General features: G+C 52.3%; 1 protein-coding gene across 1 annotated transcript in view; it reads left to right on the top strand.

The window, feature by feature from the left end:
• The window catches only part of FLI1 (Fli-1 proto-oncogene, ETS transcription factor), a 112,981-nt gene that overhangs the window by 56,052 nt on the left and 44,015 nt on the right, over positions 1-12,914 (top strand). Inside the window, exon 2 of the mRNA XM_065881623.1 lies at positions 5,726-5,937. Coding sequence (XP_065737695.1) covers positions 5,726-5,937 — 212 coding nt within the window. The remainder of the gene's footprint in view (positions 1-5,725; positions 5,938-12,914) is intronic.

The raw sequence follows: 12,914 nt of genomic DNA, 5'->3' as shown, positions 1-12,914 counted from the left end.
TAGATTAGGAAGTAGGTTCTCTTTTCTAGAACCCCGTGGAATCTGCATTTCAAATCCAACTCTTATCTTCAAACCCGCTCATTTTGAACCTTGGGCAACCTTGGTTACTTTTAAGTAACCAACACAGTTGAGAAGAAGGAATCTCTCAGGCTTTATCTGTCTCCCCTCGCCCTGCCCCCATCTCCAACCCAAAGGGTCTCAAGGCATCTCTCAGCACCGTGCTTCTTTTAAAAAAAACTTTTTTTGTTGTTGATTTTTGTTTGTTTTGGTGTTTGCTGTGTCCTAAGAACTTTAGGCTCTCGATTTAGGGAGTTCACTTACCTCGTTTTATATTTATTCAAAATCTGCCAGATTAGGTACTGTTATCATCACCATTCTACAGGTGAGGAAATGAAGTTTGTAAAGTATAAATTGCACTAGGTGGTGCATTGATGACTAACTGATGGAACTTGGACCAGAACTCAAATCTTTCTGACTCCAAAGATTGTGCTCTGTGTACATCTCAACAGACATAAAGAGTTACCCTCAAAGAAGTTACAGTCTAACTGGGAAGTGGATGGTAATGGTTAAGTGCCCAGACAGCAGATCTGAATTTGAATCCCAGGTCACACTCACTTACTACGTCACCTGAGCTAGTGAGTTCACTTCTCTGAATAGCCATTTCCTTATCTGAAAACTAGAGGTGATAACAGTACATCCCTCGTAGAATTGCAGGGAGGATTAAGTTAGATTGCTCAGGGAAACTGGATTTGCACTAAATAAATGCTATGATAATTGTCTGCTACTTTGACCTGTTTTCTACAATGATGACAGGGATGTATTGTAAGTGATGTGTTAAAGGCACCTTAACACAAATTGGGTAAGAAGCACCAAGACTAGTGCCCTCTGGCCGTGTCCATCTGCTGGCTCCCTGGGCCAGCAGGGCATCCTGGGAAGGAAAGCTGACACAGTTTGGTCAGCATTTCTACGGCCAGTATGACTATCCGCTTAGCTCGGAAATCAAGCTGCTATTCCAAGTAGTTGCCCTTGCCTGAGTGCTCTGGTAAACGGGTCAAGTGGGATACTGTTGTGCTGGACCACTTCCCTGCTTGGAGTCAAGGGGCCCTGTGCCTCCCTCTGGGTCTAGGTCTCAGTGGCTGAGAGACCAGAGCCTGTCCTAAGTGACAGGCCTTTCCTTCCCAGCACTCAGCAGAGCAAAGGGATGTGCTTCGCAGAATCCAGTTACTAAGCAAGTCAGGGCTGGCTTCCCAGGGACAGCGACAAGGGCCGAGAGAGACCCCAGACTGAGCCCCACACGGGATTAGGGCCACGCCCTCTGTCCTTCCTACCGAAGTCAGTTTCCCTGCCACGCGCTCTGCAGCAACCCGGACTCAGCAAGGCTTTAAAGGATCATTTGACTTCCTCTGAATGAAGGGATCAGTGTCAGGTCCAAAGTCAAAAGGAGAAGTGAAGGAACCCAGCCACCCTGAGAACAGTGTGTGAACATTTATGCTGACGCTCTCTCTGTCTTCAGCCCATCATCCTGGAGGTAACCACTCAGCAACCGTCCCTCAGTGTAAAGGTCTTGAGCCCCAACTGCGTACTCATTCCCATAAAGAGTTTTAAGTACAAGTAAGAGTTTCATGTTGAAACTTTTATAAGTTTTAAGAATTTAAGTAAAAGTAAACAGCTTCTAAGACATAGCGAAGTGTGTAACAAGCTACAGGCATGTTGCTGATCCGACGGCCAGTTCAACAGCTCCTCAGCTGGGCAAAGCAGCTCCTTGGTGCCGACGCCCCCATCAACTCACCCCCAGGGACTTCCGGGACCTCCAGTAGGGACAAGATTCTGTCACACAAGTACGATGGCCACACTCACCTCACGCCGTGCTCCTGTCGGCCTCTTCCTGCCCCACACCCGTCTTCCTGCAATGCGCCGCTGCCCCAAAAGCAGCTTGGAAAAGGCTCGCCACTGCCCATTGGGAACATGCCGTGGGCTTGGTCTCGGGACACCCCCAAAGCTCCAGCCTTGCGTGGCAAAACGCCGTTGTTTCCTTTCAGAGCCAGTGTGAATCTTCTCCCCAGCTCTCACGCTTCACCAGGATCCCAAAGCAGCTTGTTTGGGGCCTGGTATCCCCAAATCTACGACTCCCACTTAATGGTCCTCATCTCCTTCCCCTGCTCGTGTTAGGTTTTCTGATCCAGTCCAGGAGGCCAGACAAGGAACTGTTCTCTTGCATCTTCTCTTTCCCCAGCTTCTCCCAGCCACCAATTCTTTTCTCCACCACGTGACGAAATATTTTAAGAAAGCCTTTTCCCTATCAATGGCTGCAAACAGAAAAGTGTGTGTGTGTGTGTGTGTGTGTGTGTGTGTGTGTGTGTGTGTACACGTGCATGTTTACCCAAGCAGTAGTCTCACTTGACCTTTCAAAGCTCAAATGAGTCACAGGGCATTATTATCAGGGAAGGTTTCATGGAGGAAGGAAGATTTCATTTACCTACAAAATGGGAAGAATTGGATGTGTGTCCGGAGCAGGGGGCAAAGAAAGGATGCTCCCAGCGCATGGGCTTACAAAGTCTAAGACACAGGAGGGCACTTGAAGGCCTGTTTAGTGGAGCAGTGGAAACAGCGAGCCTGGGGCAGGAGGTGCAGCCTGGACGTCGTGAACGGGGAACGTGGATGGTGGGCCGCCGGGGCGAAGCTGAGTTCTTGGAAAACAGGCAGATGAGAATAGATTTGCGATGGATGAAACCGAGGATGCTCTCGGAGGGATCTGAGCCGGGGTTGTGGCTGATGACGGTATTTACAGCTTTCAAGGGAGCTGGATCTGGCGGGGGGACGTGCAGGGTGGGCCGGGTGAGGGACTGGGTGCTCGCTCACAGAGGGAAGAGTCTGAAAAACACAGCAGAGGGATCCGAGGACAGGACTGGACAGAAAGGGGAAGGAGAGATGTTCTGGAGTAAACCAGGGTCCTCTCCTCCTGTGACGTGGCCCCTTGACTGGAGTTTCCTTTGATTGTGAACTGAAGGAAACTTTTTCCCAAAATGAGTTCAAACCGGTTTTGTACCATTTACCACACTGCACTTTGTTCTGTAAAGTATTTTTTCTCATCTACTTAAGAAGTCTCTCCTTGGTCAGCCTCCAGAAATCCCAGCTTGGTCTTATCTGGCCTCTGTTGCAATCTCTTTGCTGTGAACCCTGGTTTCGCCATCTGCTTGGTCCCTCTGACTTGACTACCCTGCTTCTCTGCTCCCTGACCTGCCATCTCTGGGGATAATGATGGTAGTGAACTTTGCCCGAGTATCACTATCCCCGGTCCTGCCTCCCAGGCCTCCTGGCCTCGGTTATTCCATCATCCTCTGCCCCAACCCAGAGGAAAGGAGATGGAAGAAATACTTTAATTGGAAACGCCAAGATTTGTGCATGGTCAAGCAAGCATGTCAGCCGCTCTCCACGGTGGAAGATGATACCTGATTCCTTAGGTGTAGTCTGTTTTTGTAGCAGAACTGGTGACCGTTCATCCGTCACCAAAAGGGCATTTATGGGTCCTAGTTGGTAATGCATCTCCGCTCCTAGTGTAGAACCCCAGGAAGTTCATGGGCTCAGATTCAGGCCTCTGGAAGATGACAGTGACTTTTCAAGTTGACTTTTCAACTTGGAACCACTGTGTGCCTGGAGGACAGTTCAGATCCCCGGTTTGGGGTGTGGAGCCAGCGCGGATCCCTAATTGAAATGGACGATGGATATCGTAACCAACAGACAAATGGTTCCAAAAAGCACAACTTTCCTCTGAGTATGACACAGGGCAGCAGGTGGAAAGTGAAGGAGCCCAGTAGATTTAGGTCTGAATCAAGGGACCCGCCCTGTCCTTTCCACACTGCGCAGGCAGCTCAGCTTTGAAACCGCCGTCTCCGGCCACGTCTATACTCTGCAAAGCCTTCTGGTGTAGGAGCAGACTTCCCGGACTATGTTCCAGTTATTCTTTCCTGATCCCAGCCGGAAACAGCTGCAGAAGAGCCTCTTCCTTTGAAGTATGGCTGTCCTCCTGCTGGGGTTGAGAACAGCCGTGGGAGAAAGGGCGACACTTAGCTGGTAGAGCAGATTGTAATTTTATAGGTATGGCAGCGGGGGCTAAAGTAAAGGTGCCATGGTAGGGCTGCCATAGCAAAATACCACCGACAGTGTGGCTCAGGCAACAGAAATGTATTTTCTCACAGCTCTGAAAGCCGGAAATCCAAAATGGGGTGCTGGTGGGTCCTGAGGCCTCTTCTTGGCTTGCAGATAAGCTGCCCCCTTGCTGCTTCCCCACATGGTGGTCCCTCTGTGCCCATCACCCCTGGTGTCTCTCCATGTTTCCAAATATCCTCCTCTTATAAGGACATCAGTCATATTGGATTAGGACCTACCCAAAAGGCCTCATTTCAACTTAAGCATCTCTTTAAAAATCTTATCTCGAAATACAGTCAGATTCTGAGGAACTGGGGTTAGGATTTCAACATATGAATTTTAAGGGAACAACTCAGACCATAGCAGGTGGCCTAAGAGAATCTTTACTTGAAGCTAATAACCATCAAAGCTAACTTTCCTGGGTGTCACTCTGTACCAGAGACTGTGCTAGACATTTCTCCCGTAATATTACATCATCACCTCTCCACGATTACAGATCGTATAATTATACTTAGATTATATTGATTATAATTAATTCTAGATGGTGAATTGCTACCTTTTCTGAAACGTGGTCAACTTAATTTGGTGGAATTGTGTGATCTAGTGACGATCACACCCCAGTCCACGACCTGGGTCGCTGTGATCTGCCATGAGCTGGATGATGAGGGAATCTCATTACCCTGCTTTGGTCGGTACACCTCCGGAAAGTGTGATGCTGCCGCCTTTCTTCGTCCGCCGTCTCCACCTGTCCCGGCAGGTGACGGGACAGTAGGCATGGGAAGATCAGCCCTGACTCCTCCATCCACATAGCTGGGATTCCGCCCTCTTTCCTGGGCAGGCAGAATCCTCACATTTAGGGCTGGAAACTGTCATCTGAAGGTATCAGGCAGGAAAGGATGAAGGAGCACTGTGTCCCAGGGAGGCAGGCAGCCTCCCATCTGCATCTCAGATGTGTAAGATGCCCCAGCACATCCTAGAGCGCCTCTAAGCAGACAAGCTAGACACCTGTACCTAGGTCTTCTCATTCAATCACCTATCAACTCTGAAAAAGCTATTCTAATTCCTGTTTGCAGAGAAGAAAACTGAAACTGGAGGGGACCACAACCCTGGGCCTCACCCTTCTTCCCTGGTGTGACCTTGAGCCACATACTTAACCTCTTCGGGTGGGTCTCACTGGCCTCACCTGTAAAAGAAATGTCCCCACTCCTATGCCCCATAGCTTGACTGCTTCCCCAGCTAGTAAGGGGCACTTCTGTTTATCCCGAGAGAGCCCAGGGTTCAAGCACCACCCCAAACCACGCATGTGCTCTGTGTGACCATTCTTCCTGGCCTTCCGCTCCTCACACTCCTTTCTGGGAGTCCCAGCCTATAGACACAACAGATGGACACACTCCCGGGGGTCTGCATCCCCGCTCCACTCCCCAGACTGCCTCATCACCCAGGGTACCTTGCAGAGAACCCATCAAGCTTGTGCAACTGGGCAGCCCTGGGCCAGCCCGCCAGTTCCCAGGGAGGGTAGGTGGGGAGTGGTGCTGGCTGAAGAGTGACGCCGGGCTTCTGTCTCCTCTCTGCCCTCCAGGAGGCTCTGTCGGTGGTGAGCGACGACCAGTCCCTCTTCGACTCCGCCTACGGACCAGCGGCCCATCTCCCCAAGGCCGACATGACCGCCTCCGGGAGTCCCGACTATGGCCAGCCCCACAAGATCAACCCCCTCCCCCCGCAGCAGGAGTGGATGAATCAGCCCGTGAGGGTCAGTGTCAAGCGGGAGTACGACCACATGAACGGGTCCAGGTAAGCCCGCCAGGCCTGTGCTGCCCAGGGTCGGGGCCGGGGGAGGCTGGGCCCCCTCCCCACCCCACCCCACCCCCGGTTCGCTCCTCTGGGGCTGAGTCAACAGATGTGGCACCGAGGGGTGTCTGCAGCAGATGGGGCTCTGGTGCTGGGCCGGGGGGCCCGAGCCAGTCCCCAGAGAGCTGGGGTGAGAGGCTTACTTGAGGGCTGCGGCAGAGCAGGGCCGGAAGCCCCCCTGCTCTCTGGGCTCCGAGGCAGCCCTCAGGCCCAGGACACTAACAGGCACTTTTGGAGCATCTACGTTACGTCAGGCCCAGGTGCAGCTCCTCTTAGGGATAATGAAGCAATAAGATACTCTTCCGTGTCTTGTTCCAGATACTTGGCCTCTCTGGGTGGGTCTCACCAGAGCAAAGATGACCAAACCATTCTTGGAGTAAAAGTCCAGGATGATGATGTGGGTGAACACATCTGAGGGCTCCCCGTGCAAGGGAGGACATGTCACACTTGAAGAGTGTGTTGGGAGTTAGTGCCGCCCTGGGCCAGGAAGACTTTGCAGATAGAGATGGACAAGAGAGGACTGAGGAGAAGAAAATCATAGCGACGAGGGAGAGCACACCTAGGGGATGGGTGGCCCAGGGTCCAGTCCTGCCTCTGAACGTGGGCCAGTTACGGGTCCCTCTGAGCACCAGCGGCCTCCTTTCTGCACGGCTGGAGCATTTACTCTTCCATAGGCTTGTTACAAGGGTCGACAGTGATGCTGTAGGAGAAAGGACCCAGGACAGGGCCCTGGACTAGGAAAGTGCTGGATATCCCAATAGTGACCGTCATGAACCAAGGTCGAAAATAGAGAAAATGGTAGCCTCGTTCATGAAACGTCAGGCAAGCCAGGGGCCTACAGCACGGGGAGGTAAAAACGGAAATAAGAGAGAGCCCTGGGGCTTCCCTGGTGGCGCAGGGGTTGAGAGTCCGCCTGCCGATGCAGGGGACGCAGGTTCGTGCCCCGGTCTGGGAGGATCCCACATGCCGCGGAGCGGCTGGGCCCGTGAGCCATGGCCGTTGAGCTTGCGTGTCTGGAGCCTGTGCTCCGCAACGGGAGAGGCCACAACGGGGAGAGGCCCACGTACCGCAAAAAAAAAAAAAAAGAAAAGAGAGAGCCCTGATGGACAGGCTAAGAAAATAAGGAATGTATTCCACATGCAAACGCCCACTTGAAACATAGACGTGACATCTGAACATCATCAGATCTGTGACTTGAAAGCTAAGGATCATTGTACACAGAGAGTGGGGAGGGGAGAGTCGGAAAGATAAGTAAAGAAGTTAGTGAAATATCCCGGGTAGGAAATCAGATGCTTCTGAACTACAGTGATGGCACTGATTGTGGAAATAAAAGCGGAAAGACACATGAGGGACATATCCGGGGGATAATTCATGGGGCTTAGGTGGATAAATATTGCACTGGGGGGAGGGGTTTGTGAGAGGAAAGAATCGAAGATTGGCAAAGCTTGGATGTTTCCAAGAAGGACAGTGCCAGCAGCAGTCACGGGGGTAGGAGGAGGACATGCTTTGAGTAGGGATGTCAATGTTGCCCATCAGATACGTCGGGAGCAATCAGTAGGACATCCAGATAAAAACATCTACGAGGCCCTGGAAACCGAAGCTCAGATACTACTGGGGTTTGGAATTTAGGCTTGGGCATCATCGTGGAAGAGTTCTAACTATGCTGGTGGATGAGGTCACGGAGGAAACAAGTCTAGAGAGAGCAGGAGGGGTGCACGGGTGGTGGAGAGGCACCCCCCGGATGGCCCTGGTCTCGGACCTGCCTGTGGAAACACGCGGCCCCAACACACTCCAACCCCACTGACCCAAACCAGCCACTGGGATCCCAGCCACCTCCCCAGCCTCTAGGATTTCAGGGAGGTTCCGGGGGTCCGAGCCAGGAACCCCTGCAGTGAGTGAGTGTCTCTCCACAGAGAGAATGAGGGTAATGACCTGCCCCCAGCGCAGGGAAGACGGAGTTTGTCAAACATCTTTCCACGTTACCATTTGCTCCCACCACTCTCCCATGAAGTCCATATTGTAACTGCATCTTGACATACAGAGGCAAAGTGGGCTTTATGGTGGTATATGACTTGCCTAAGGATTCAGAGGAGGCGGTGCTGGCCCCGGAGCCCAGGCTCTCGGATCCTGGCCCCCCGCGGCCCACCTTTCTGCCCCCTCTGCCTGCGTGTGGTGCCCTTGCCACCGTCTCACGTCTGCCGACACCCACCCCGCAGCATGGAGGGCCATTCAGCGAGGCCTCCCAAACTGGCCTGAACACAGGCACTCCCGATGCTTGCCGGCAATCCAGATCCACCCTTGGACAGGCTTTGGTCTGTTGTAGCCTGAATCCAACCCCCACTCCCCTCCACTGCCCTTGCCCCATCCAAGCACCTCTCCTTCTAGGCCACCTGGGAGCACCCTTCTTCCTCCCACTTCCTCTTGCCTTCCTGAAATCTCGTCATCAGACAGCAGCCAGAGTCCTCCTTTCAAAATATTTAACTTTCTTGCTCAAAATCCTTTAATGGCTTATGACAAAAATCCAACGTCCTTCAGCATCCCTCTGACACCCTCTTCACCCTCCACCCCCATCTCTCTCCTTCCGTCCATACCGGCCACACAAGACTCTAGCTGCTTCTGCATGCCAAGCACGTGTGTTCCTTCTTTCTGGAACATTCCTACTCCATCTGGTCTTCTGACCCTCTCCTTCACTTGTTTTACGTCTCTGCCAGAAACCCCCTTCTCAGAGGCCTTCTCTGACCACCAGATCTAAAACAGCACCCGCCAGTATTCACCCTGCTTGGGTCCTTCCCGGCTCTCGGCACGCCCCTCACTAAAGCGTGGGCAGGGCTTCGAATGTTTACCGGGCGGCACCTGGCACGTGATCGTTGGCTGTTCAACACACGGTTAAATATGTGAATGAACGCGTGGCTCACGCGAATCAAAGGTGAAGATGTGCCTCTGTAGTCACGTAGGTCATCCGTGTACAAGCCGGGACAGAGACCCAAGTGAGCTGGCAGCGCCTCAGACCAGCCTGTGTCTGTGCTCAGGTGAGCCTGCATTTGTGAGCTGACTGCTCCCTCCCCTACTGCCAGGGAAGCCTCAGACACTGCAAGATACTAATCCTGGGCAGAGAGGGTCCCCCGAGGAAATCAGTTTTCAGAACCCCCTTGCCAGCTCGTCCCCGGCTCCCGTCACACCAGAAGCCAGCTGGAGGCGAGTTGTGTGAAGACCCCAGGGACCAGATGTGAGATCTACCTGGCTCTGGTTACACAGAGCAGCCCCTGCTTTTGATCTGCCCGTCTTGACCAGAGTAGGTTGAGACTGATGTCGTCTCACCCCTCCCGGGAAACAAAGAAGATCCAGGGGACTCTCAGAGCCAGGCAGGCTAGGAGCAGCCGTCACTGGCACCTCATAAATATCCTCTAAGTGCTCACATGGAGACTGGACTGGTGGGCAGCAGGGAGCAAGGATTTTCAGAAAAAATGTCTTTTCTTAAGATGGAACCACGTCAGATCCCATTATTTGAAAACTCGAAACGAAACAGTGTGATGAAACAGATGCTGGCCTATCTAAATCTCTCACCTGCCACTCTGTGCTTCTGTCCTCCAAGTAACACTGATGATGGTACCTTTAATGCAAAAGATAATTCCTAACTTCAGATGAAAAAACCAGAGTGTAAAATTTGGGATCTCTTGGCTAACAGACTGAATCTGTGCTTTTCGATGCAGTAGCCACTGATCACAGGTTGCTTTGGGGCACCTGAACTATGGCTTATGCAAAATGGACATGTGCTTGAAATATATTTTAACATACTGGCTTTAGAAGACTTAGTGTCGAAAAAAAGTGAAATATCTCGTTAATTTTTTATATTGTTTTTATTGAAATGATCATCTTTGGGTGGTATTGAATTAATATATGAATACATTTTAATATATTATTAAAATTCATATTACCTTGCTTTTTTATTTTAAAAATGTGGCTACTAGAAAATTTTAAATAATATATGTGGCCCCTTCGATTGGACAGTGCTGGGCTAGAATGTTTTGGACCGTCCCGTGATTCACTGAATTCTCTCCGTGTTCTTTGTTAACTTGGGATTCTGAGTTAGTTGACGCTTATCAGAGACCCCACAGATACGTGTGTCGCTGGAGGAGGTATTCCGTGCACCTAAAGCTACAAGACCCTTCTTGCTTCCTATGCCTCCGCCAAGTCACAGGGCCCGGTGGAGAGACGGAGGTCTGAGGAGCTCATTGAAATTCGAGCTTGCCCGCGTTGAGGAAGGTTCGCTCTCTTTCTCTGTACCTTCCCCTTGTTGAATCTGTTAGCATGAGTTGCTCTTCAGACAGTGTGGCACACAGGCTCTGTGCTGGATGTAGACTTCAGCATCTCGATCCAAGCTGTGGTCTGCAATTAACTCTCAGCTTCATCCTGTCCCAACCACGGGTTTTGGGGATAACATCCCATGAAGGAAAAAAGTATATATCAACTTATAGAGGGGAAACGCAAAGACCCGCTTGCCTGACCTGCTGGACCAGAGTTTAGCATTGGTCTGCCCCGACGCTCCCTAGACTGGCCAGCAGGATCCAGATGCCCTTATTCGACACCTACAGACTTCAGTTCTACATACAGGAAAACGAGCCTCACACACCCTGTCGCTTCTGCCTCCGAATGCAGAGTCCCTTCCTAAGGTGCTTCCTAAAACTCTGAACCTCACGATACGAAGCATGTCACACATAAGCTGGGTGGGAGGCGTACTCAGGGTTCTGGAGAAGCTGTGAGCATCTGCTACGTACGAGTTAGGGTGATGGCTTTCCTACAGGTGATTTCTTGTCTTGAAATTTGCTTTTAACATATTGCATCTCCTTTTCAAAAACAAAAAAGACATATGCACACATCTCTGCATGGCTCCTACGGAAATCCTAAAGACAGCACAGATTTGCTTAATTTCCATACAGTGTACACATGTTGTGGAAGACACACATGATGTGGAAGACACACCTGATAGTCCTCATGCAACCACAGGGCTCCAGTAGCCCTTGGGACCTCACGTTAGCTGTGTGGATATTGCGTATCCATTGACAGTAAGCCTGGGCTGCAGATCTGTGGGTCTGGGTGACATACCCTGAGTTAAGTTGCTCTGAGTTGAAAGGGAAGGAAGAGAAGATGTTTGCATAGTCTGAAGGGGTTATCTTTGGGCAAAGTCTTTGAAATCTCCTTTTATCCAAATACTCAAGACTTCTCATCTTGTTTTAAATCACTTGACAGTTTGCAAGGCACTTCTGGAAACCAGCAGTAGCCTTTTTAAAGCAATGTTCCCTGAACACACACAAGTAAAACCAGAGGAGTAAAGAGGGTATGTCCAGTGGTGAAAAGAAAGGACAAGATTGCAGGGTCACAACTCCTTTGCTGTGGCCTCCACTGCGTGGCTTTCTGAGCCACGGCCGAACGGGAGATGCTCTGAGTTACACTCTCAGAGCCACCACCTCCTCCCCGCTCTATTGTGGCAGCCCCAGGCCCTCCTGTCACCTGTCCCAGTGCTATCAGCTGCCTGTGGGCCCTGACCCCATGCTAGCTGTAAGTACAGGTCTCAATACAAATCAGCAACATTATGGGCAAGCTGAATGGCAAAAACCTCTCTCCCTCCGTGCGTGCCCCCCCTTGTTGTCATCGGGCCTCTTCACGGGCACCAGCTGCCTCATTAAAGAGCAGCCTTTATGCTTGCTTCACCTGTACCCCACTAACCCCCCCACCCCCTCCTCGCAGTAGCTGGGGAGGCCTCGAGAGAGGCCTGTGCTGCCTGCAGAGTCACAGAGCCGAGAGCCCCAGCGTGGAGGGGAGCGCGGCAGGTGGGTGGTGAGGGCATGGCTTTCCCTCCTTCTCTCCCAGAGGTCGGAGGAGGGCCGGCTTGAGCAAGGGCGGAGTCCAGGGTGGTGGCCAGGGCTTCTCCCTTAGGGCGCCCCTTTGCAGATCTTAGGCTCTGGGACCAAGGATAGGGCCTTGTTCCCAGAGGAGAAGCAGCCAGGCGGGCGAGAGGGCAAGCAGATCACCCTGCCCCGCTGGGGAGCAGGTGCGAACACGGGGCGGGGGAGGGGTTGGACCCTGAAATATGGCCGCTTCTTTGCGATAGGAAACGAGAAGGTTCCCATTACTGGCCGGCCCCCGTGGTCACCCTAGCAGGAGAACCCGGGGCCTGACCCTGTTCAGATGTCCTCCCCGGGGATCTGGCCTTGGCCACGCACCCCCCCCCCTCCCCCCCCCCCCCCCCCGCCAAGCAGGTGCCTCTCTCACCGCAGTGCTCAGACTCCTTACCAGGTGACATACCAGGCAGCTTTTACCAAACAATTCCTCTTTCCAAATTTCTTTTTCTCTCCTCCTGGCCCCAGGGACTGGCCCTGCCCCAGGCACCTATGGCATAAGGGGTCATTTCATTGCGATGCTTTCTGAGGTCTGACTTTTCACCACTGCATGGCGAGGGGTCCGTTTTGGGCACAGAAATCCCCAGAGGCCCAGCCGACGTGGAAAAGAATTTTCACAACTTGTCTCCCCGATGTTCCCAAAGTGCGGCGCAGCCCGCGGAGGGCAAGTCCCCTTCCGCCACGCCCGCCCCCACCCGACACCGCCCCCTCGCAGAAAGTTCTCTGGCCCCCGCCAGGGGAAGTGTGTGCTCTGGCAACCTCACCCTCTGCACTGCGTTCCCAGCCAATGGAAACGTTGCTCTCTTGGTTAAAGGCCAACTTAATCCTCCAAACTTCTGCTGCACTCGGGTTGTTTCGCCGTGGACAAGTATGCTGGGAAAGGCTGCCAGGCCGTGGTGGTGTGTGTACGTGTGCGTGCGTGTGCGTGCATGCGTGCATGTGTGCGTGGGCCTGCATGGGTAGCTATGCGCCTGTGTGCGCATGCGCCCACTTGCGGTTAGCCCTGAGGAGGGTGAAGGAGAC

The sequence above is a fragment of the Phocoena phocoena genome, chromosome 8 (assembly GCF_963924675.1).
Source record: "Phocoena phocoena chromosome 8, mPhoPho1.1, whole genome shotgun sequence".
Taxonomy (NCBI): domain Eukaryota; kingdom Metazoa; phylum Chordata; class Mammalia; order Artiodactyla; family Phocoenidae; genus Phocoena; species Phocoena phocoena.
The sequence above is the reverse complement of the archived record's forward strand: the minus strand, read 5'-3'. Positions and strand labels throughout refer to the sequence as shown.